General features: G+C 38.8%; 2 protein-coding genes and 1 long non-coding RNA gene across 8 annotated transcripts in view; 2 read left to right on the top strand and 1 right to left on the bottom strand.

Moving 5' to 3' along the window:
* The window catches only part of aass (aminoadipate-semialdehyde synthase), a 31,743-nt gene extending 20,103 nt beyond the window's left edge, over positions 1-11,640 (top strand). For both annotated transcript variants that reach the window (XM_020079401.2, XM_020079402.2), the window contains 9 exons: positions 484-594; positions 1,182-1,290; positions 2,338-2,478; positions 2,604-2,771; positions 4,361-4,456; positions 5,542-5,657; positions 7,070-7,158; positions 7,580-7,756; positions 9,332-11,640. In XM_020079401.2, coding sequence (XP_019934960.2) covers positions 484-594; positions 1,182-1,290; positions 2,338-2,478; positions 2,604-2,771; positions 4,361-4,456; positions 5,542-5,657; positions 7,070-7,158; positions 7,580-7,756; positions 9,332-9,450 — 1,126 coding nt within the window. In that variant the 3' untranslated portion in view covers positions 9,451-11,640. The remainder of the gene's footprint in view (positions 1-483; positions 595-1,181; positions 1,291-2,337; positions 2,479-2,603; positions 2,772-4,360; positions 4,457-5,541; positions 5,658-7,069; positions 7,159-7,579; positions 7,757-9,331) is intronic.
* Positions 11,641-11,910: 270 nt separating this feature from the next.
* On the top strand, positions 11,911-14,121 carry LOC138410903 (uncharacterized). 2 transcript variants are annotated; one of them, XR_011243545.1, is made up of 3 exons: positions 11,911-12,038; positions 12,561-12,646; positions 13,031-14,121. It is a non-coding gene; the product is annotated as an uncharacterized lncRNA (long non-coding RNA). The 2 variants fall into 2 exon arrangements; XR_011243546.1 differs by having other exon boundaries at positions 13,028-13,160.
* A 1,969-nt stretch (positions 14,122-16,090) lies between these two features.
* The window catches only part of ptprz1a (protein tyrosine phosphatase receptor type Z1a), a 73,457-nt gene continuing 68,741 nt past the window's right edge, over positions 16,091-20,806 (bottom strand). For all 4 annotated transcript variants that reach the window (XM_069528962.1, XM_069528963.1, XM_069528964.1 and 1 more), the window contains 4 exons: positions 19,193-19,348; positions 18,061-18,203; positions 17,804-17,939; positions 16,091-17,044 (listed from right to left, as the gene is read on the bottom strand). In XM_069528962.1, coding sequence (XP_069385063.1) covers positions 16,901-17,044; positions 17,804-17,939; positions 18,061-18,203; positions 19,193-19,348 — 579 coding nt within the window. In that variant the 3' untranslated portion in view covers positions 16,091-16,900. The remainder of the gene's footprint in view (positions 17,045-17,803; positions 17,940-18,060; positions 18,204-19,192; positions 19,349-20,806) is intronic.

Raw genomic sequence — 20,806 nt, 5'->3', positions numbered from 1 at the left:
CATTTTATTAACAGGTCTTATTTTTCAGATTATTTCTTGGAAGCTTTTTTCATAATTTGGTAAAATGAGTTGTTTTAGCTGTGAATTTGATCTGACAATTTGGTACCAATCATAAATAATGCAACTATTTTTCTTTACTTAAAAAACTCACATAATGTAACAGGAACAGGAATGAACAGGAACTTAACAACTGTAAAGACAGTGTAGAACGGTTGAAATATTCCAGTAATTAACTGCTAATGATTTACAAACTTGGAGGAAATTATAAAAAAGGGTCAAGGAATTTAGCTGTAAAGTACAGACTATAATTAAGCATTACCAAAAGTTGTTAAGCAACCTAAGACGTGCTTCTTGTTTTATTCATGGCAGTGAAGTTAATTAATGTGGACATCTCTGACTGAGTTTGTCAGGCTCAGTCCTAAACTGTCAGACTAGCTTCCATCAGTCCACTGAAGGACCTGCTGTCTTCCCTCTGCTCCTCAGCATGCTGCCTTTCTCCCTTCACCCGCTCATCGCCAAACACTGCATCAAGAGGAAGGTAAACCTGGTGACCGCCAGCTACCTGAGTCCTGCCATGAAGGAGCTGCAGAGCAGGTGATCAGCAACTACACGACAGACAACAATAAAACAGGAGTTACTAAGAATTCATCACCATTACATACAACTGGGCTTTTGTTCTGCTGCAGTTTTCACATTTAATATATTTAGTTTTTAGATGATAGCCTAAAATAAAAACACGTATGCACAGTCCCACAATGTTAAAATGCAAATTACAAGACATATTACAAAATATCCGCAAATCCAATAGAATAAAACCTGCTTCTGAATAGGCAAGTGAAATTATAATGACTTGTCATGGACCTTATTTCATCAAAAGTCAAAAAAAGTTATTAACCACCATTTAAGAGAAAACGTTTTAAGTAATAACTGAACTCTTAATCAATCAATGGAGTATTAATCAATTAAATAAATGGACACAGCAACTAAAGTCAAAGCAATCACAATAATCACATTATGAAAACACATTTAATTTAAAATAAATAACCTATAAGAAATGTTGAATGAATAAAAGTAATGATACAATTTGGAAATTAGATATCTTATTGAATATATAAAAAAAACAACAGAATTGCAATTGAAATGCCTATTTATGAATGAATATGTTTTGGTGTGTGTCTCAGTGCGGAGGAGGCAGGCATCACCATAGTGAATGAGATGGGACTGGACCCAGGTATCGACCACATGCTGGCCATGGAGTGTATCGACCAGGCCAAAGCCGAAGGCTGCACTGTGAGTCATGTGTGTGTGTTTGTGTGCGAGATAAGGTTTGTTTGCTTTTTACATGTTGGTACAGGCTGTTCTCTGCCACATTGATCCATTAAATCAGGTGAGGAACCCTTTTTTACTTATCGAGGGCCATTTCAATTTCTGAAACATTTCTACTGTAGTATTGTTTTTCAACATTGTATATTTTTTATTGATTCTAAGCACTTCATGAATGTATTTCTGTGAAAGGTGCTATGCAAATAAACCTAACTTACTTTATTTAATATGTCACACTTACCTTGCTAATGTAGTGGCTGGAATTGCCTCTCTTTGGCGAGGCACCAGTCCATGTCAGCAACCTGAAAAAGCTCTATACACATGTAAACCTGCTTTTCAGGATCAAGATATCAAGTGAGCAAGTGAACAGTGAGATAACAAGCTGAGCAAATCTAAGTATAAGCAGGGGCTGTTTAAGAGTGAGGGCAGACATTTCAGTGACAGCATTAGAAAATGCAAATGTGAAATCTGTAACTTCTGCTTTCAAACTGATGGACCTCCCTCCTGAACAATGACAGGAGCAAACCATTAAGTCAGTTTGTGTCTGTCTTTTTAGTGGATGTGGGATTTTTTATGTTTTGTCCATGGAATAAAAAAAATCAGTGCATCAACATTTGAAACAAAGCTTATGTCAATATCTGTTTGCTGACATAGAAATCAATACTAATATGGATGTTGCATGAAAGAAGGGATAGATGGTAAAATAGCACACTCTGTATTTTGGATGACATTCTAACCAAAAATATATTTTTTAAATTATCAACATCAGTAAATACGTCAATATCAGACATACAACATCATGCTCTAATAGTGACTGGTAGTTTAAATGTCTACATGTAAGTAGATGGACTTAAGTGACAGACGTCAGACGTCTTTTAAAACTATCTCATCACAAGCTGCTGTTAAGCTGCTGCAGTGCAGTTAAAATAAATGTGGTTAGTTTTCAAGTAGTTCTTTTAAACCTGTTGATTGACAGTAAATCAGGAATTGAATATAAACTATTTTGTGGTTCAGGTGGAGTCCTACAGCTCGTTCTGCGGTGGTCTTCCTGCTCCGGAATATTCAGACAATCCTCTCCGCTACAAGTTCAGCTGGAGTCCGTACGGCGTCCTCCTCAACACCATCAGTCCTGCCGTCTTCCTCAGAGACAACCAGGTACAGAAGCCCAAGTTGACAATTAAAGAATAATATGCATTTTTTTCCTCTGAATTTGGTCGTATAATTACAGTTCCTCAAGTTAAGAAGAAGAAACTGAATCCGTGTGTGTTTGTTTTTACCAGGTGGTGAGCATCCCGGCCGGCGGCGCTCTGATGGAGACCTCCATGCCACTGGATAGCTTTCCTGGTTTTAACCTGGAGGGACTGCCCAATCGTGACAGCACCAAATACTCAGAGCCGTACGGCATTCAGTCCGCACACACACTGATCCGAGGAACACTGCGCTTCAAGGTACTACACACACACACAGACACTTCCACTGATAGCTGTCAGCTAGGAAATAAGTTCCTAAAGAATCACTCAGAGGAAACTGCCACAGGGTATTACAGACCTTTTCTAATGCTGGTATCATTTCATTATCAGAGGTCTTAGCTTCACATCACTGACCTGTTTGCTGTAGACTTTTTTTTTGTGCTAAATCCATTTTCTGTGATTAATTGACAGACAATAGTATTAGACAATAGACTTGTTTTTTTGTTTTTTTACCAAGACTGAGAACCCAAAGATATTAACGCCTGTCTCAAAAAAAGCAACAAATCCATCCCCAAAATATTTCCTGAGGTTTTCTTTCGACTGATGAATTGATTTACAGAAGAAGCAGAGAATGAAACATCACCAGAAATGTTGTATTCAATTGATTTGTTGTTTTTTTGTAGTTTGTCACAACAACAGCCTCTCAACTTTGAAATGTTGCTGTGCATATCTCCTCTCATCCCTCCAGTGGAATGTGATCTCCTGCATGTTGTCATCCTCATTCCTGCCTACACAGGTTGCTAATGTTGTCAGAACTTATCAAAGCGGTTTAATCCCCAGTTTCAGATCAGGCCAGTGGTAAACTTGCCTCATGCAACTAGTTTGTGGATTGGAATCTCTGTCGAAAGGCACTTCTAACTCGTGGAGTTTTCATGTTCTTGTGTCTGCGTGGGTTTCTCCAGGTAGTCCAGCTTCTCCCACTGTCCAAAGACAATCACCTTAGTCTGATTGGAGATGGTTCATTGGTGTGAATGGTTGTCTCTATTTCTGAGCACTGCGATATGCAGGGTGTCCAAGGTGTGGCCTCTTGCCCAATGTCTGTTGGGATTGGCTCCAGCCATGCTCACAGGATAAGGGATATACAGATAGATATTAGAATTGTTCTAAATATTGTCATATTCCCATATCAGTACTCTAAATATGTAATAAAAGTATCAATTGCACATATTCAGAAATCACTATTTGTCTCATAATGCATAACAAGGTGAAAATCCTCTGTCCTGAACCCTCAACAAGGGTAAGGAAAATTACCCAAAAATCCCTTAAACTGGGAACATAGAGAGGGAGTCTGCCTCCCAAACTAGAAAGTGGAGATGATACGGTACCACAAGCTCTTTAAGGTTTGATGGTGCCATATTATTAAGGGCTTTGTAGGTGAGGAATTTGTGTGAATATAAGTCTGTATTAAATATAACCAGAAGCCAGTGAAATGAAGCTTATACAGGAGAAATGTGATCTCTTTTCCTGGATATGTTGTGGTCATGTTTGTTACGTCTAGGATTTGTTATAACATGTTAGATAAGATGGGATGTATCGTGATGACAGCAGTTATTTAGGAAAAAGACATGTTAATCACTGTAGATATGTGTCCTTGAAAGTCCAAACAAATCCAAAACAAAGTAAAACTAAAACTGTGGAAATGAGTGATGTACTGTCTCAGATCGGTTTGTATTATTCAGACGCAGGAGAACCAAAGTAATGTATTCATGCATAAACCTTATTTCTCCCAGTATCTTTTGTTTCTTGTGTTCATTGTGATTCACTTGAGCTTTTGTTCTGTCCCTCAGGGCTTCACCAAGGCTATGAGTGGTTTTGTCAAACTGGGTCTGATTAACAGCGAGCCCTGTCCCATGCTGCAGCCCACTTCATCTCCTGTTTCCTGGGTAAGAACCTCGGCTGAGGATGGTTTTTTTTAAAGGGATCATGAAAACTTTTGAACAGATGGTTGAAAGGCAGCTGAGCTGTGCCCCACACTTCGTTCTCCAGTCTGTCATTCACTTTTATAAAATGAGCTGTTTTGCAGCTCTTCCACTTGAAGCGTCTGACTGTGGAAGTGGGTTTGCACAAGAGTCTATTACTGTCAATAGCTGCTTGTCAGCATCAAGGCTGCAGTGAGCCTCGGCTTTCTGACATTGATGAGTTTACAGCAGCTAACGTTTGCCGTCTTTTATCCTCCCGAGAAAAAAGAGAGCCGCATTTTCAGAAATCAAAAGATGATAAGAAGTTTTGAATCCTGCCCCTTGTCCTTCTAAAACACTCAATACAATCTTAAAAAAAAAAAAATCTGGAACGTAGATTCAAAGAGACATAGATGTATAATAATGGCCCGCCTGCAATACTTAGCCCTGGAGCCCATTAAAGGCTCATGCAGCCACTTCTCACAGTGTCTAATCTCTGTGTTTAAAAACAAGATCAACAGACATGACTAGGAGACAGAGGGACTAGGAGACAGACTAGGAAGTAAAGATGGACTAGGAGATAGACTAGGAGGTAAAGATGGACTAGGAAACAGACAAAGAGCTACGGATGGACTAGGAGACAGACTAAGAGCTAGAGATGGGCTAGGAGATAGACTAGGAGGTAAAGATGGACTAGGAGACAGACAAAGAGCTAAAGATGGACTAGGAGACAGACTAAGAGCTAGAGATGGGCTAGGAGATAGACTAGGAGGTAAAGATGGACTAGGAGACAGACAAAGAGCTAAAGATGGACTAGGAGACAGACTAAGAGCTAGATATGGGCTAGGAGATAGACTAGGAGGTAAAGATGGACTAGGAGACAGACAAAGAGCTAAAGATGGACTAAGAGACAGACTAAGAGCTAGAAATGGGCTAGGAGACGGACTAGGGGGTAAAGATGGACTAGGAGACAGACAAAGAGCTAAAAATGGACTAGGAGACAGACTAAGAGCTAAAGATGGACTAGGAGACAGACATGGTTTGTCTTATCTGTTCTCTCCTCTCTACAGAAAGAGCTGCTCTGTAAGCAGATCGGATTGTCCTCTTCTGTGACCCAGGCGGCATTTGAGGACGCTGTATACGAACACATTGAAAAGGATGATTTCAGGATGGACAGCCTGAGATGGTGAGAGACCATATTCGACAGCCAGGATTGTGCCACGTGTTTATGTTTATCAAACATTGCTCCAGTTTGCAAAGGGGCAGAATGTCTCTGTCAAATATCTCTCATATATGCAAGAAAAAAGTATTTACAAAGATGTTTTTCTATCTTATTCCAATCCTACTGTTTACAATTACAAGTGTTTATATTGAAACCAACAATATATTCATCTGTAATTTGGTACATTAAATATGTAATTTAAAGTAGTTTAACTAAAGCAAAACATGTGAAATACACATGAGACAAAAACTAAGATGGCAACTTTGCCAGGGGTTGAATAGGCTTTTCTCTCCCTCATTACGTGGTCTTACAACTGCCTCATTTACTGTAGTTACATGTGATGACCAGCTGAAGGTGGCAGAATAGATGTTTTATGTTTTAGCATCGTCTCTCTCTTTGGTAAAATATAATTTTACCAGGATAGAAGCAATTGCAAATGAAACATGCTACTGTCATTTAAATTATAACCTACATTTGACATGATGATTGTTATATGCTAAAACAGATCAAGATAAAAAATCGGATTCTGTTGTTCAACATGGTTTTGGCCCCATATTTTAATAATAATAATACATAAGCATAGAGCACACAACTTACATCACACATTAAAAGCAGTTCTTAAAAGGTTTTTATTTTATTTTTTTAAGTCCAGAACACAGTTAAGTGTTTGGGTCCCTGCTCATGCTAGAAAGTGAGTTTCAAAAGTCAAATGTCAACAATTGTTCCATTGCACTCTCTAATCAACAGCTTGTTGGTGCGGTGAAACAATCATATCCTACGACTAGTTCTCTGGATGTCCATTTGTCTGTGCAGCTCGGTCTGTGCAGAGGAGGCAGATGTGATGTCTCTTCAAAGTAAACATCAGTGGATGGGTGGCTAAGAGCAAGGCCGAGGCTGTTCCTCTTCTCTACACTTTTCACTTCCCTCCTTAATGAGGACGCCTGAAGTGGTGTAGCATGCACACTCCTCATTTTAAATCAACCTTTCCAAGGGTGTCTTCAGATCAAGGCTCCGTGCCATCATTGTTGTGCTGCTGCTGGCGGTGAGGGGAAGAGGGCCACGCTAACATAAAAATATAAATTCCTCTGACAGTGAAAGTGAACTGTTGGAAACATTCCTTCTCTGCCTTTAAAAGGGTAAAAAGCCAACGTGCTTACAGCTGAAATTGAATGACTTGTTCATTTATTCAATTCACCAGCAAAGCAGCGACAAAAGCAACTGCTCATCTCTTTAGATTCAGCCAAGGATGTGTGGGCTGTTGCAGCACGATTGGGGTGTTAAAGCGGAGTAATTTTCTTTTGAAGCATTCAATACGGCTTTGTGAAGGTTATTTTATTGTGAGGAAAAGTCCTGTTTTTTCATCTCTCTGTGTTCAGGTTTGGGATGCTGAGCAACGACTTGGTGCCTCAGGCCGACAGCATTCTGGCTTCTCTGACAAAACATCTGGAGGTCAAGCTCTCATTCAGTAAGAAGCAAGCTCATTTTCTTCCCACAAGACACAAAAATAAAATACAATCAGGGAATCTGCATGCCTTGGAAAGCATTACTAAGTATTCTAATCTGTTTTTCTTTTTAAAAAAAAAGTCTAATTTTAAAAAGGCTTGTATTTAATTTAAAATGGTCCTAAACACTTTGTCTCGCCTGCTGAATTTATTACAAACTGTCTCCTGTTCCTTTGTTCCAGAGCACTCATCAATCAATCAATCAATCAATCAGTAGCCCATCACTAGTGGTCATTATTACTTTTTTATATTGATATTAGATGACAATACTGTCCATGTGAAATACAAATGTAATTCTATATGATATTAAGAAAGTCTTAAATTTAATTATAAGCTAGACAATTCTAGAAACAAACTAACTATTGACTTCTCTCCCGTGGTAAGATAAGGGGGAGCGAGACATGATCATCTTGAGGAACGACGTGGGGGTTCGCCACCCGACGGGCGAGCTGGAGACCAAACACACCAGTCTGGTGGTGTATGGTGACCCCAGTGGTTTCTCTGCCATGGCTAAGACTGTAGGATACCCAACAGCCATTGCTGCTCGCATGGTCCTCGAAGGTCAGTAAGATTAAAATTTGAACTTGTTACACTGTTTGTTGTTGGGAGCTTTAGTATTAGGCACATGTTGAAGACAAACTTCATGTGAGATTTAGAATGAATTAATTTATAATATTACAAGAATAAAGTTGTACTATTACAAGAATGAAGTTGCAATATTATGAGAATTAAGTCATAATTGAGAATATATTTGTGACAAAAAATTACGCAATAAGCAGCAATGAGGATTCATGCTTACCAGAGTTTGTGAAACAAGAGGCCCCACATTCCTCATTTTAGCCTTTGTTCTTTGCTTTATGTGAAATACCCTTGACATGCTGCTGTGATACAATCATTTCACAAATTCAAAGTCAAAGTCAGCTTTATTGTCAATTTCTGCAATACGTACACAGACATATTGAGGAATTGAAATTGCACATACTCTCGGTCTCCCCAGTAACACAGATTTAAGTAAAAAAAAACAGTAAACACTGAATAAAAAACAAGTCTTAATATAAGAAAATATTAGAAAAATATTAAAGAAGTATAAATATAAAATATATACTATTTTGTGCAAATAACAGAGACAGTGGAATGCAGTGAATGAGGTACTGGTGGTTGCAGAATGCTGTGCAAAATAGCAGTATTTAAAAAAAAAAAAAAATGCAGTATGTAACAAGCTTATGACTGGTTAAAAAAGTGCATGATGCATAAACAGTCCTTGGAGTGCATGGGGGGGGGGGGTGGCGTGGGGGGCGTTGAGTGTTCGGTGTCAGAGTCCTTATTTTTTTGGGGGGGGGGGGGGCGGTTTAGGGCAGAAGTTCAGTGTCCGGGTGTGTGTGTGTGGAGGGGGGGGGTTAAGGTCCGGTGTTTGTGTGTGAGGGGGGCAGCAGGGGAAATGGGGCCAGAGCAGGGAGGGAGTTGAGTGCCCTGACAGCCTAGTGGTTGAAGCTGTCCCTCAGTCGGCTGGTCCTGGCCCGGAGACTCTGCAGTCTCCTCCCTGACGGCAGCAGGCTGAAGAGGCTCCGTGAAGGGTGGGTGGGATCTCCCCCGATGCGGATGGCTTTGCGGGTGAGGCGGGCGTTGTACAACTCTTGGAGGGGGGGGAGAGAGGTGCCTATGATCTTCTCCTCTGCTCTCACGATGCGCTGAAGGGACCTGCAGTTGGACGCGGTGCAGGCTCCATACCACACCGTGATGCAGCTCGATAGGACGCTTTCGATCGTCCCCCTGTAGAAGGTGCAGGGGGATCAATAAAGTGCATCTATCTATTCTATCTATCTAGGTGGCTGGCTGATCTTCTCATATCCCCCATTTAAAGTGTCACAAAGCCTAAAATTACGACTTTATTAATAATAAATTGATATAATAAATGAATAAATTAAATTTGTCTTGTCAGTTTGTGAAGCTAACATTGGTCAGTCTGTAAAGTTACATTAGTATATTCTGTTTGTCTGCAAAGCTAATGTCAGCTTGTCTTTTTAGGCCTGATGTGTGATGTTGTTAATGTTCCAAAATGAACTGAAACAAGCAGCTCTCCTAATATGATGTTACTGAGCTGGAGAGTGAAACTAAATCTGTGTTGGCTCTCTGCAGGCGAAATCAACACGAAGGGTCTGGTGGCTCCCATGACAAAGGACATCTATGGGCCGATATTGGCCCGACTGAAGGAGGAAGGACTGCGCTTCATGTCCAAAAGCACCCTGGAGGAGTAGAAGTGAAATGAAGAGAACCAACAACTCCCTGTAAATCCTGTTTAGCACAAATACTGTATATTGCCTTTACATCAACTTTATCCAAACATGATGTTCAGACACAGTCAAACTCACCTGTCTGCTGTGGCATCTGATAAGACATATAGTCATTTTCATATATATATATATATATGAAATATATGGTGAACAAAGTTTGAAAGCAGGATAAACTAAAATGTTTTAATAACAAAATTGTTATATCTATTGTGTTCAAATGAAACTGACTATTTAGACATCTTAATGTAAGCATCCCTAGTTTGGCTGAATTTACTCTGTTTCAGAGCAAAGTTCTTCTGGGAAGATGGATAAAAAGTCTTGATCAAAAAATATTTTGGCATTAAAACTTTTAAGAATTTAAAAGCAAACATACTTCCTAAACACCCAAAGTAAAACTACTGAAGACACTAGGTCTGACTGGGATTTCAAACTACGTTTCCCAAAGACTAATAATGTAGCTTTTGGCATCTGTCATAAAGACGTCATGTCAGTACAAATCATACTCGTTGTCACCTTTAAGAAAACATTGAAATGTTCAGAAGGCAATGGGAGCAATGCTTCCTGCTTTTTTAAACCGTGTGCAATCTAAGTCTTGTGAAGTGTCAGTCAGAAATTAGGTTTCCATGGTAACTGTCCTTTTTCCCTGTCAGCAAAATTTGTACCTGTGTTACTACTTTTTAGTATGAATGAACAACAAACCGCAAACATAGCTCGATGCTGCGCTAACTTAAACAGGAAAAAAATTGGGCCCCATCTTACATACAGCGTGTAACGTAAGTTTCAGAGTGATGCAGTTATTATTCTCTCACCTTCTACCCACGTTGTTTGAATAGCAAATGCACTTGCACCCATGGGTGTGTTGGTCTAAAAATGTGGAGTGTAGGCAGCCGAAAACGTGACTAAGTGACCGACCCACAAAAACTTTATCTGAAGCCAATAGCTCAATATTTCATTGTTATTTTAAAGGTGCATCTGGAAAGTTGTAATATGAACTCTGCTTGTTACAAACACTAAGTGAAAATGCACAAGCAGATGTTTCCTCTGTAACGTGGAAAGTGTTCTCTGTATCTCAGGACCCCACATTAAGTTCCTTTTGACACTAGGGGCATTACTAATAAAAGCCAAATACTTTCCTGTGTATGTTTCACATTAAAACTATTAACCTTTCTTAATCAAAGAGTTTCACACTAAAAAACTATGACTTGATAGGGGTCCTGTCATTCTCCTAACACCACTGCTTTGGTATCAGACCCACAACAATCTGCTAACTTGCAATCACATCTGGTTTTTAAAGGGAATGGGAGATGGCAATCTGCTGGTTTAGTGCATGTCACACCCAAAACACACACACACACCCATGACATATGCCTGATACTGCAGCCTTTTTTCACAATTTTTATTTACCATTGGTATAAACTGAAAGTAGCACGTTTAAAATTCTGTTGGGCTATAGAGAATAACAGATAGCAATAGAAATGCATTATCTTTGGAATATTAAATTGTGATTGACTTGGTTACTGGAACATGATCAGTATCGGCAACACTCGGCTTCTTCTGAGCTCAGTGGTTCGTTTGATTTGCTGTTTGAGTGAATTCTGTATTTGTGTTCCCCAGACTGAGTATTTATTCTTTGCTGAGTAATATTTATGTTATTTGGAGGGGTGTGTGGTCACGTTGTAAACGTTTTTTTTACATGCTTTAAAATGGTGGAAACGCTATGTATAATATATCCATATATGTTCTGAACATGAAGTACATACAGTATGTGGACCGTGGGAGTATTTTAAACACCAGTGTATTGTTTGATATGTTGGTTGATATGTAGGTGTGGTTCTGAGTAACACAATTATTGTGGTTCCAGCAGATTGAAAAATAAAGAATGTTCTGGTAAAACCATTTATCACATCCACGCTAACACATATTAGCGTTTGTCAAATTAAATGTTAATATCCAAAAGTATGGCTTTGATTTACCCAATGATAAACCTCAAACACGGTTTTTACTTTTGATTTTGTTTGAAATGTTTGATTTGACAATGCAAATTGTTATTCAAAATTACAAACACACATTAATTTGCATAAGCATTTTTTATAGCACATTTTTGCTTTATTAACATGTAAAAATGTTCACATGAATAAAAAATCATTCTATAAAGTTATTTCTTCCTCTTTCAGCATTTAAAAATAAAATGTACTACTATGTAATAATCTGTATCTCACACAGATTTAATAATTTTTTCAATACACATGACAGCCTTAATAAGATAAAAATTATATAACTATTAAGATTATAGTATTCACTTCGTCTTCATAATTCTAGTCCCATGCAGTCTTATTGAGGGCATTAATCTCATTTTGATATTTTACATTTGACGGAGGGATATGGAGGAGGGAAAAAAACTCGGTGGTTAAAAAAAAAGGTCTAATTTCGCAAGATCTCTCAAAAGTTGTGCGTTATCTCACAAAGTTTTTCATTTAAGTCAATGCATTTCCAGGTCAGTTCAGCAACTGAGAAAGAGGTCCCTCAAGAAGACATCATGAAAATGCAGAAAGGTGAGTTGAGAATTCAGTCAATATCGCAATAAGTAAAGCTGGGAAAAGTCTTTTAATGAAAAATGGAGCTAGCGTTAATGTTATGTGAGCTGAACATAAGCTAATGTGAGTTGCCGGTGTAGAATCCCTAGTTTGCGGAGCGTTTTGAGTTCCAAAGCCAGTTAACTGTGGAGTAAGCTTCTAGATAAGGTGGATGCACGAAGTCTGAGCAGTGTACAGCAATTGTAGGTTAGTCTCATATTTGACTTTGTTGAAAGAGACAGCACATTCAACGAAACATAACATAAACCACTACAGTAGTAGTGGAAGTCAGTGGAGTCCTTTTGACTAGATTTCTGTGATTGTCTTTTTATTAACACAGATTTTTGACTTTCATGAGTAATCCTGATTTTAAATGGAAGATAGGATGAGAAGACTTGTTTTAAAAAAGACTTTTAACTTACAGTCTGCAATCACATGTTAGACTTGTAGGGTCAAAGTGTTTGCTGTGCATTAATACTATATACTTTATTTGTCCTTCAGAGTAACGAGCTGCATGGAGGACCTACAGGTCCCATCTTCTCCAGCTGTCTTCACTACGTGTACCATCAATACATGAAGCAGCACAGGTACAATGCATCTCTGCAAGAAACCTTGAACACAAACTTTAAATCACTGTTTGATTTGACATTGCTGCTGCCTGTGAAAGGCATTTTTATAGACTCTGGAGGAGTCAGTTCCGAACAATAACTGTGGTGACACTGAAGCTGTCTTAGTTAAAATGGCTTGGGAATTGGAGACAAAAGATTTTGAATAGAAAACCTGTTATAAACTAGGAGTATACAGAGTTTGAAGTAGGGACTTCTGAAGACATGTTTTTAACTTGCATTCCAGGAAACATGGGCTCCAATATTATTTGGATGTTGATTTATTCTAAACATGCTAAATATGGGATATTTTGGCCTCTGCTTCATTCATCCACTATTTTTGTCATGTGTGTTTTGTTCCAGCAGGACAGTGGACAGAATGTCCACAAGATACCATGAGATTTGCCTTTAAATCAGCCTCAGCTGCCAGCTCAGGACATCCAGAGAACATACGATGTGCATCACTTCACAGGATGAAGGTTGTTGAAGATCTTTTGACTGTATTTATGGACAGACGCTGTTTACAGAAGAACTAATGTGCCTTGAGTGTAATATGTCCTGAAAAGTCCTGCCTCTCACTGTGAGCCATAATATGCTCAACTGGCCTCTAGAAGGTCTACAGAATATTCCCAACATATCACTGTCATTTACTACTATCTTGACTTGGCAAATTATTACATGATGCTATCTCAAATGTGCAAATTTCAGTTTTGAGAAACCAAATGTGTGTGCATTTTCAAAAAATAGTTTTAAGTTCTTTATTAACAAAAAGGCAAAAATAAACTTTACAACAAATTTGGGTTCATAAAAGGTCAACCTAACAAATCTAAACTCAGGCACCAACTGAAGACAAGTTAACAGTACAAACTGACCTTCTGACTGAGACACAGGAAACATGTACATAGTGGATGATCAGGCCACTGATCAGCCAAAGGACACAGTCATTTAAAGATGTTCCGGCAATGTATAACTAACACTGGGCCGACCGCTGGGGACATTGAGGTTTCTTGGTGCCTGATGGTGTGTGCGTTCCAAACCTGTGCGGTGTCATCCAACCCATCCTGTTAAAAAGAATTGATAAATACATTTAGGAGGAACTACACATATATGTATCAACTTAAGTAGAGCACTTAATTATAACATTCACACATTACTGTTTCTCTCCTCTCTCCCTCCTTCTCTCTATCTCCCTGTCTTTCTCCTCCCTCCTTTGTTCCTACCCCTGCACACGCATACTCAAACTTCAGAATTCATTGACTCACCTTGATGAGTCCCATGCCACAAAACTGAAGGAGGCTTTTGTCCAGAAATCAAAGAACCTGATGTCTCTGAGGTCTACAAAAAAGGATAACCAGTACTCTTCAGATGCCTCTCGCTTATTTTAAAACCATGCCTACTGCCCAGAACGAATGTGTGTATGGAAGACCAATCTAAAATATAAATCTATTAATCTGTTCCACAGGTGTGACTCTCCATTTTTCTGTTTTCAATTTCAGTTTCAACTTTGACCCGGAAGTATAATACATATAACTCAAAACTTTTGCGAGATCTCCCAATAGTACCCTTTTTTTCGACCAGTAACTTTTTTTCTCCTCGTTGTCCCTTCCAGAGCTACGTAGCTTTATTATAAACTGCTATAAACTACCCAACAGTAATCAGCTAAATTAAAATAAGGGCAAACTATATTTTACATGTATATTTTGCTGATTCTTATACATATATACAACATTGTACATACAGGACTTTCCCCTTCAGAGTTTTACTGCAGAATGTAAGTGAAATACTTTTTCTACCACTGTGTCAATTTAAACTTCAGATTCAGATTTAATCCTCTGTCAACGATCTTGTCAACCAAACCCCCAAGTATTCCACTTTTTCTGAAGTATTCTAGGTCTCCAGCTCAGCCCCTCCCTCTGAAGACAATCTGCCCTTTTGCTTCCATTCAGTTCAGAGGCAGCCATGCAAACTAGGCCACCAAGCAGGGGATAATTGGGGATGTAATTATGAAAAGTCAAAAATGCAAATGACGTTGCGGATACGGTGGCCGGTCAAGATGACGTCGGGACACTTGACCTATTTTCTGTCCAGAAAAGACGCGTTTCTTGCAGAGTCTTAGCCCGGATTAACACATGGGAAATCAATCGGAATAACCGGTTTAGTACAGGGATTAAAGCATAACTCCATAAAGGGAAATCATAATCCACAGGTTGGACAGCACTCGGTTTTCATCAGACCATGTCTTTATTTCTGTTTCTGTGTTTTATTTTTATTCACACCTCTCTGCTGTCAGGCCGCAGGGATGCTCACTGCATCTTTTGTCAAGATGTGACCTAGGATCGTCGGCCTCCTCTTTTGTCGTCTTCGAGGCTCATTCTGCTGCTGTATGTCACTTTGCATAAACACATCAGCTAAATATCTTCTATGTGAATGTAACCTGCTTTCTCAGACAATGTTTAATTATCTCGTCTTCTTTTGGGAATAACACCCAGATTGTTCAATTCGAGAAATCTAAAGTGCAATGACGATCCATAACCAGTCAACTACACTGGTCAGAATGTGAAAGCAGCGTAGCAATGTATTTCATATCGCAACACCTCAACTACCCGCAATTACCATACATCACTGTTTTGTGTCCACATCCCCTGTATTTTTCTTTGTAGAACATTTACCAATTATTTTTCTTTGTATGAATTCCTCTTAAGGTTTTCCTCCTATGCTCACAAATCCTTTCTCGCTAACCTGTTTTTAGTCTATTGTTTTTATCCAAGTATCTGTACTTTTTCTGCACAGTGGTGATCAGGGTATGGAGCCAAATTGGAGAGGTCTCACAGACGCTCGACCAATTGTGAGTCAGTCTCAACTGTCAATCACGTTTCACTCGCTTCTTACAGCAAGGAGTAATACTTTTGATGCATATTTGTACATAGTAGTTAAAGGTTTGCTTAACCTTGTTCTGCTTTTTTGTCCTCGTCTATTGTCATTTCTGTACGTTGAGAGCAATGGAAAAACCGGAGTCAAATTCCTTGTATGTGTAAAAGCATACATGGCCAATAAAGCTGATTCTGATTAATTAAAACCAAACTTATATACCAACACTTGAACATAAGTTAATGTGATAAGAACAACCTAAAACAACAGAAAACATCTTAGAGAAAACATTAATTAAGGTGTATTTTGAAGAGGAGGAATATGACGTAGACTGCAGCCACCAGGGGGCGATCACAATGTTTTGGCCTCACTTTTTGGAAGCTGTCAGGTGTCCACATACAGTCTTTGGCTTCCTAAGTGAGATGGCTTTAACTAACTCTCCGTTCATGCAACACATATAAATCCTTGGTTGTTTAACGTGTGTCTGTCCAGTTTACCTGCAGTGTACTTGTACGTGTTGCTCTGTACACAGGAACAAACACTTCAACAGACTCTGTCTTTGGTGTTTCACTTATTTAATGAGCTACAGCTAATACTCCAGCAGTGTTTCATGTCCAGCTAAAAAAAACAAACATGTCAGTACCCCATGCATCACATTTAGTCTGTTACAAGATCCAGAATATAAAAGCATTAATGTTCTCCAACTACGCAATTAAAATGAAACCATAACATTTGAATGCACTAAAAATGGTAAAATATAAAAATCTAAAAGTATAAATAGAAATTTGGTCCATCAAGGTGATTACTATAATATTATTTACATTAGATTAATATTATTATTATTATTTTTTTATCATTCAGGCCCTTATTTAATATTTGAATTCAATAGCACTGCTGCTACTATTGCAATGGTATTTACAGAGAACTTAAGTGTACAAGCTCTATAAAAGACACACTAGCAAAATATCTCATTTGATGTAAAAAGATGCAGTTTTTCCCTTTTTTTCCCATTTGGCTCAGAGCCTATAAATACAAAGGTTTAGGAAATGTTTGTTAGTTGAGTGAAACGTCTCCGGGCAGTACAGTGTTATAACATCAGGCAGTTAGTTTACAGCTTGTATCAAAGTTAGACTTACAGGGTGAAAAATACAAAAAGGCACACATTACAAAACCATAGGGAGTCCAGGTACAGCAGAGAAGGAACTCGTTCAGTACGTGCCAGCCACACAATCCTGAATGACAGGGATGTTTCATTGTGTAGCTGCAGTGAGGCATCAGGAGTACATCAGTTGGTGTTGGAGAAAGAAAGATCAAATGCTGTCACTCACTGGAAGTTAAAAGTTCTTTGTGCTTTATTTTTTTGGACAGTCACACGAGCGATTCAAGGCTCTCTGCGGTGCTGGCAGTTCCCACCACGATGGTGCCGTTGATGTCAGAGGACTGAAGGACTTCCTTATCTTCCTGCGTCCCGATGAGACTCAGCATGGCTTTATATAGGAACTGGTACTGCTCCTTCAAAACAGTATGAGGTAACAAATGATTAAGTGTGCAATCTACCCTTATTAGGACTGTAACTCACAATCATTTTCATTAGAGCCAAGGGGGTTATATTTTCACCCGTTTGTTTGTTGGTTGATTTGTTTGTTTGTTAACAATAGTACACCAAAATTATTGAATGGATTCCTGCAAAACTGGTATGGGTCAGGGCAGATTCATTTACATTTACATTTAGGACATTTAGCAGACACTTTTGTCCAAGGCGACAGATTCCATTACATTTTGGTGCAGATCTGGATCAAAAGGTTGTGAAAGCTAAAAAATATAGTGAATTATTCCTTGAGTCCAAATTAATGTTTGTGCCAAATGTGAAAGGATTCTTTGACGGCATTCTGGAGATAACAAAAAACGTGTTATGTGAGGTCACCATAACCGTTGACCACTAAAATCTAACTGAATGTTTCTACCAAATTTGAGGAAATTCCCTCTAGGCATTCTTGATGGACAACCCGACATCATAACATTGTACGGTCTTGACCTTACTAAGTGCCTTGAAATAATGCATGCCATGATTTGACGCTGTACAATTTAAATTGAATTGGAATGGAATGGAATTTATGAAAAATTACATTTTCATAAATTAATGTATGATAGCATTTTGCATTACTTTTTATGCCTAACTATATTGTATCTGTCCATAGTGTGAAATATTTATGACCTACAAAAGTATATTTTTATTATTTAATGTAGTAATGAGACAAACACAATTCTTACAATGTCGCTGAAGATTCCTGGTCTCATGAGGTTTGTGAGTTTGGCCACTTGGAAGATGTTGACCGAACCTTCAGCCTCCAGCTGGCAAGTCAGAGACAACAGGGTGCAAAATGTTCCTGCTGTGACTCCACCCACACTGGAAAAAAACAATAAAAATGTCCTGATGTTTACTGTCAAACATCCTCCTTATTCTGAACAATGAATCAAACTAGACAAATACTAAAATGTTATTATTCCAGAGTCAGAGAAGGTCTTACTCATCATGGACTACAGTAGGACTGTCCTTGGCGGTGCAGTCTTCTTTGACCAGGTTGAGCAGTTCGAAGGTGTTACTGACAGGACCGTCTGGGTTTGGCCAGCAGGGGGCACGGTAGTGTTTCACCTCCAGAACGAAGTCGTCCTGTCGAAATAGAGAGATTCAATTTCAGTGATTAAAATTTATGAGTGAGTTTCAACTTAAAGGTTCAGTGTGTAGGATTTAGTGACATCTAGTGGTGAAGTTGCATGTTTCTGCTGAACACCCCTCACCTCATCCTGCCCTTCCAAACATGAAACCTTTAATTGTCATAAAAACTCAAAAGGTGTTTAGTCTATCCAGTCTGGGCTACTGTAAAAAACATGGCGGCCTCTGTAGAGAGGACCGGCTCCATTCTAGAGTAAAGGAATCAATTCATACAATTTAGATGAAACACACTAATTAAACATCACTCAGATTTTTTATATTCAGCTTCTGCCAATAGATCCTTTTATCTAAATCTTACGAACTGGACCTTTAAATGAAAGGGATGCATATCTAGAGCACCGTTCATCTAATCGGCCTCACACATAGGATGTGTATTTTTATGGCCCGGGGAAAGTGCTGTGTCATATTTAGAGCGATTTGGACACACGGTACCTTTTCTTCGATATTAATAAAATTTTTATAAACAAGAAACTGGCGCTCTTTAGCAGTCAGTGGGGCGGGCAGCGTGCTTTCAGTCTGTGGACCAGGTTCAACGTGTTCTTCCATGTCATAAACAGCATACATACAGTACAGCGGTCAACAACTGGGCCAAAATTGCAGCCAAATCATTTTCATAATTTGATACTGTTTTGGACTGACACAGACATTGATTCATGTCATAGGTGCTGACCCCCAACATGGCAGCAACATTCGTAGAATCACACATGACTATAATATCTTTATTGCAGATAAACCAGGTAGGATGAACACAAACTTCACTCTGCACAATAGACTGTTTATAAAAAGCTCTGCGAACAATGTCCAGTATGCAAACAATACAAAGTGACAGTATATTGTAGAACTGTATGAGGAGGAATTATATGTTGATTTTAGTTTGAAAATAATTGAGCTCAAACGGGCACTTTGATTGTGGTGGCTCCACTAACCTGTGTAGCTTCCAGCACATACTCCTGGACCACCAGCATGTCCTCGTTGGCCAGGCAGATGTGATCCTCGCTCCTCAGTGTAATGGTGAACATCTCATATGTGATTGGTTGCCCTTTGCGGGGCCAGAAGACACACAACTCTTCCTCCTCCTCTGCCTAACACAGGAAGTCAGCAAATTGTTATATTGCACTTTTTTCCAACATAAGCAACAATAGGCAACGTGTACAGCATAAGGCACGATTACATGACATTTACTTTCTATGATAGTTACGTGCACTCTGGCCTGAAGGGGATCTGATGTTGCATTTCTGATACATGTAATAAAAACAATTTGAGCGAAGGCTGGATAAACTGCCCAGGGCGCCAGAAGCTTCAGGTTTACCACGTATAATTGGGATCTAATTAATAAATGAATTATAGATTTGTCAGACCTGTGCTACACTAAAGTACAATATGTAATATGACACTCTTTATGTTGGGTCCAAATTTAGCGATAAGACCCACTCTGTTTCAGTTTAGTGTTTATGTTCAAAAATGGGAACAACTCACATCCAGTAAAAAAAATTCCTGATGGGAGCTGGATCAACGAAAACTTTTTTAGGGGGGTCAAATAATGTATGAAATGTATGCATACTACAGTAGATATCGTCATTAATATACATAAAATATTTCTTTACAAAAATACAAAATTTAAAGTCTCGTATAAAGTTCACATCAAACCCCTAACAGGTTCAGATTGAATAGCTGTCATAAATACTAACTATAAGAGGTGACTCTGTCTATGGTCAGAGTAACACCATAGATTAATATCCAGGCATTATTAAGACACAACATACAAGACTCATTGAGGAGAAGTCAAATCAAAGGAATGATCTAATTTTTAAAGTTTAAATTTAAACCTAATACTACTACAACAATAATAATAATACAAAGTATTAACAGTTAAAAATCAAAAAAGGCTTACCTATAAAAAGAAACTATGAATACGAGCAAGTATTCACATACACAAAGCTGGTAACAGTCAATTTTTGGTATGAATTAAAATTCTATTATCAAAATTGTTGCCATATAAGTTTCTGTCACCAGACAGAATCAAGTCTTTATTTTAGCTTCAGAGTGTCAGTTACTTTTCTAAGGAACTAAAAACATAATGCGACTGCAGTTCTCTTTGTTACCTAGATCTACAAGTAGTTTCACATCTCACATTTGCAGAAAGCTGCAGAACATGTGACTGGGGGAAGTCTTGTCGACTGTCAGAAGAGAAGTAGCTATAACCACACATTTCATAATGACCTTTTGCAATATGTTAATGTCTTCAATCAGCCCAAGTCTTTTTGTAACAGCACCTTCCCTACATGCTAATCTGTGTGTATCAGAATGTTTTGGCTCTCACTTGTGGAGACCTCTGATCTCAGTATAGCGTTGCCTTACAGACATTTCCGACACAGACTTAAGGAAGTGAGATTACTCAAATGGGTAAATCAACACCGTACTCAGGTCTTATAGTAAAGCTGTGTAGAGTCGGGGTCTGAGTCCCTGTGGTCCTAACCTCCCCAGCAAAGACGGCTGAGGAGCTGGGACCTGAAGCCTGAGCCGGGGGTGGTGCACTGCTG

This window comes from Paralichthys olivaceus, chromosome 7 (genome assembly GCF_024713975.1).
Source record: "Paralichthys olivaceus isolate ysfri-2021 chromosome 7, ASM2471397v2, whole genome shotgun sequence".
NCBI classification, from domain to species: domain Eukaryota; kingdom Metazoa; phylum Chordata; class Actinopteri; order Pleuronectiformes; family Paralichthyidae; genus Paralichthys; species Paralichthys olivaceus.
This window is presented reverse-complemented; position numbering and strand designations above follow the sequence as displayed.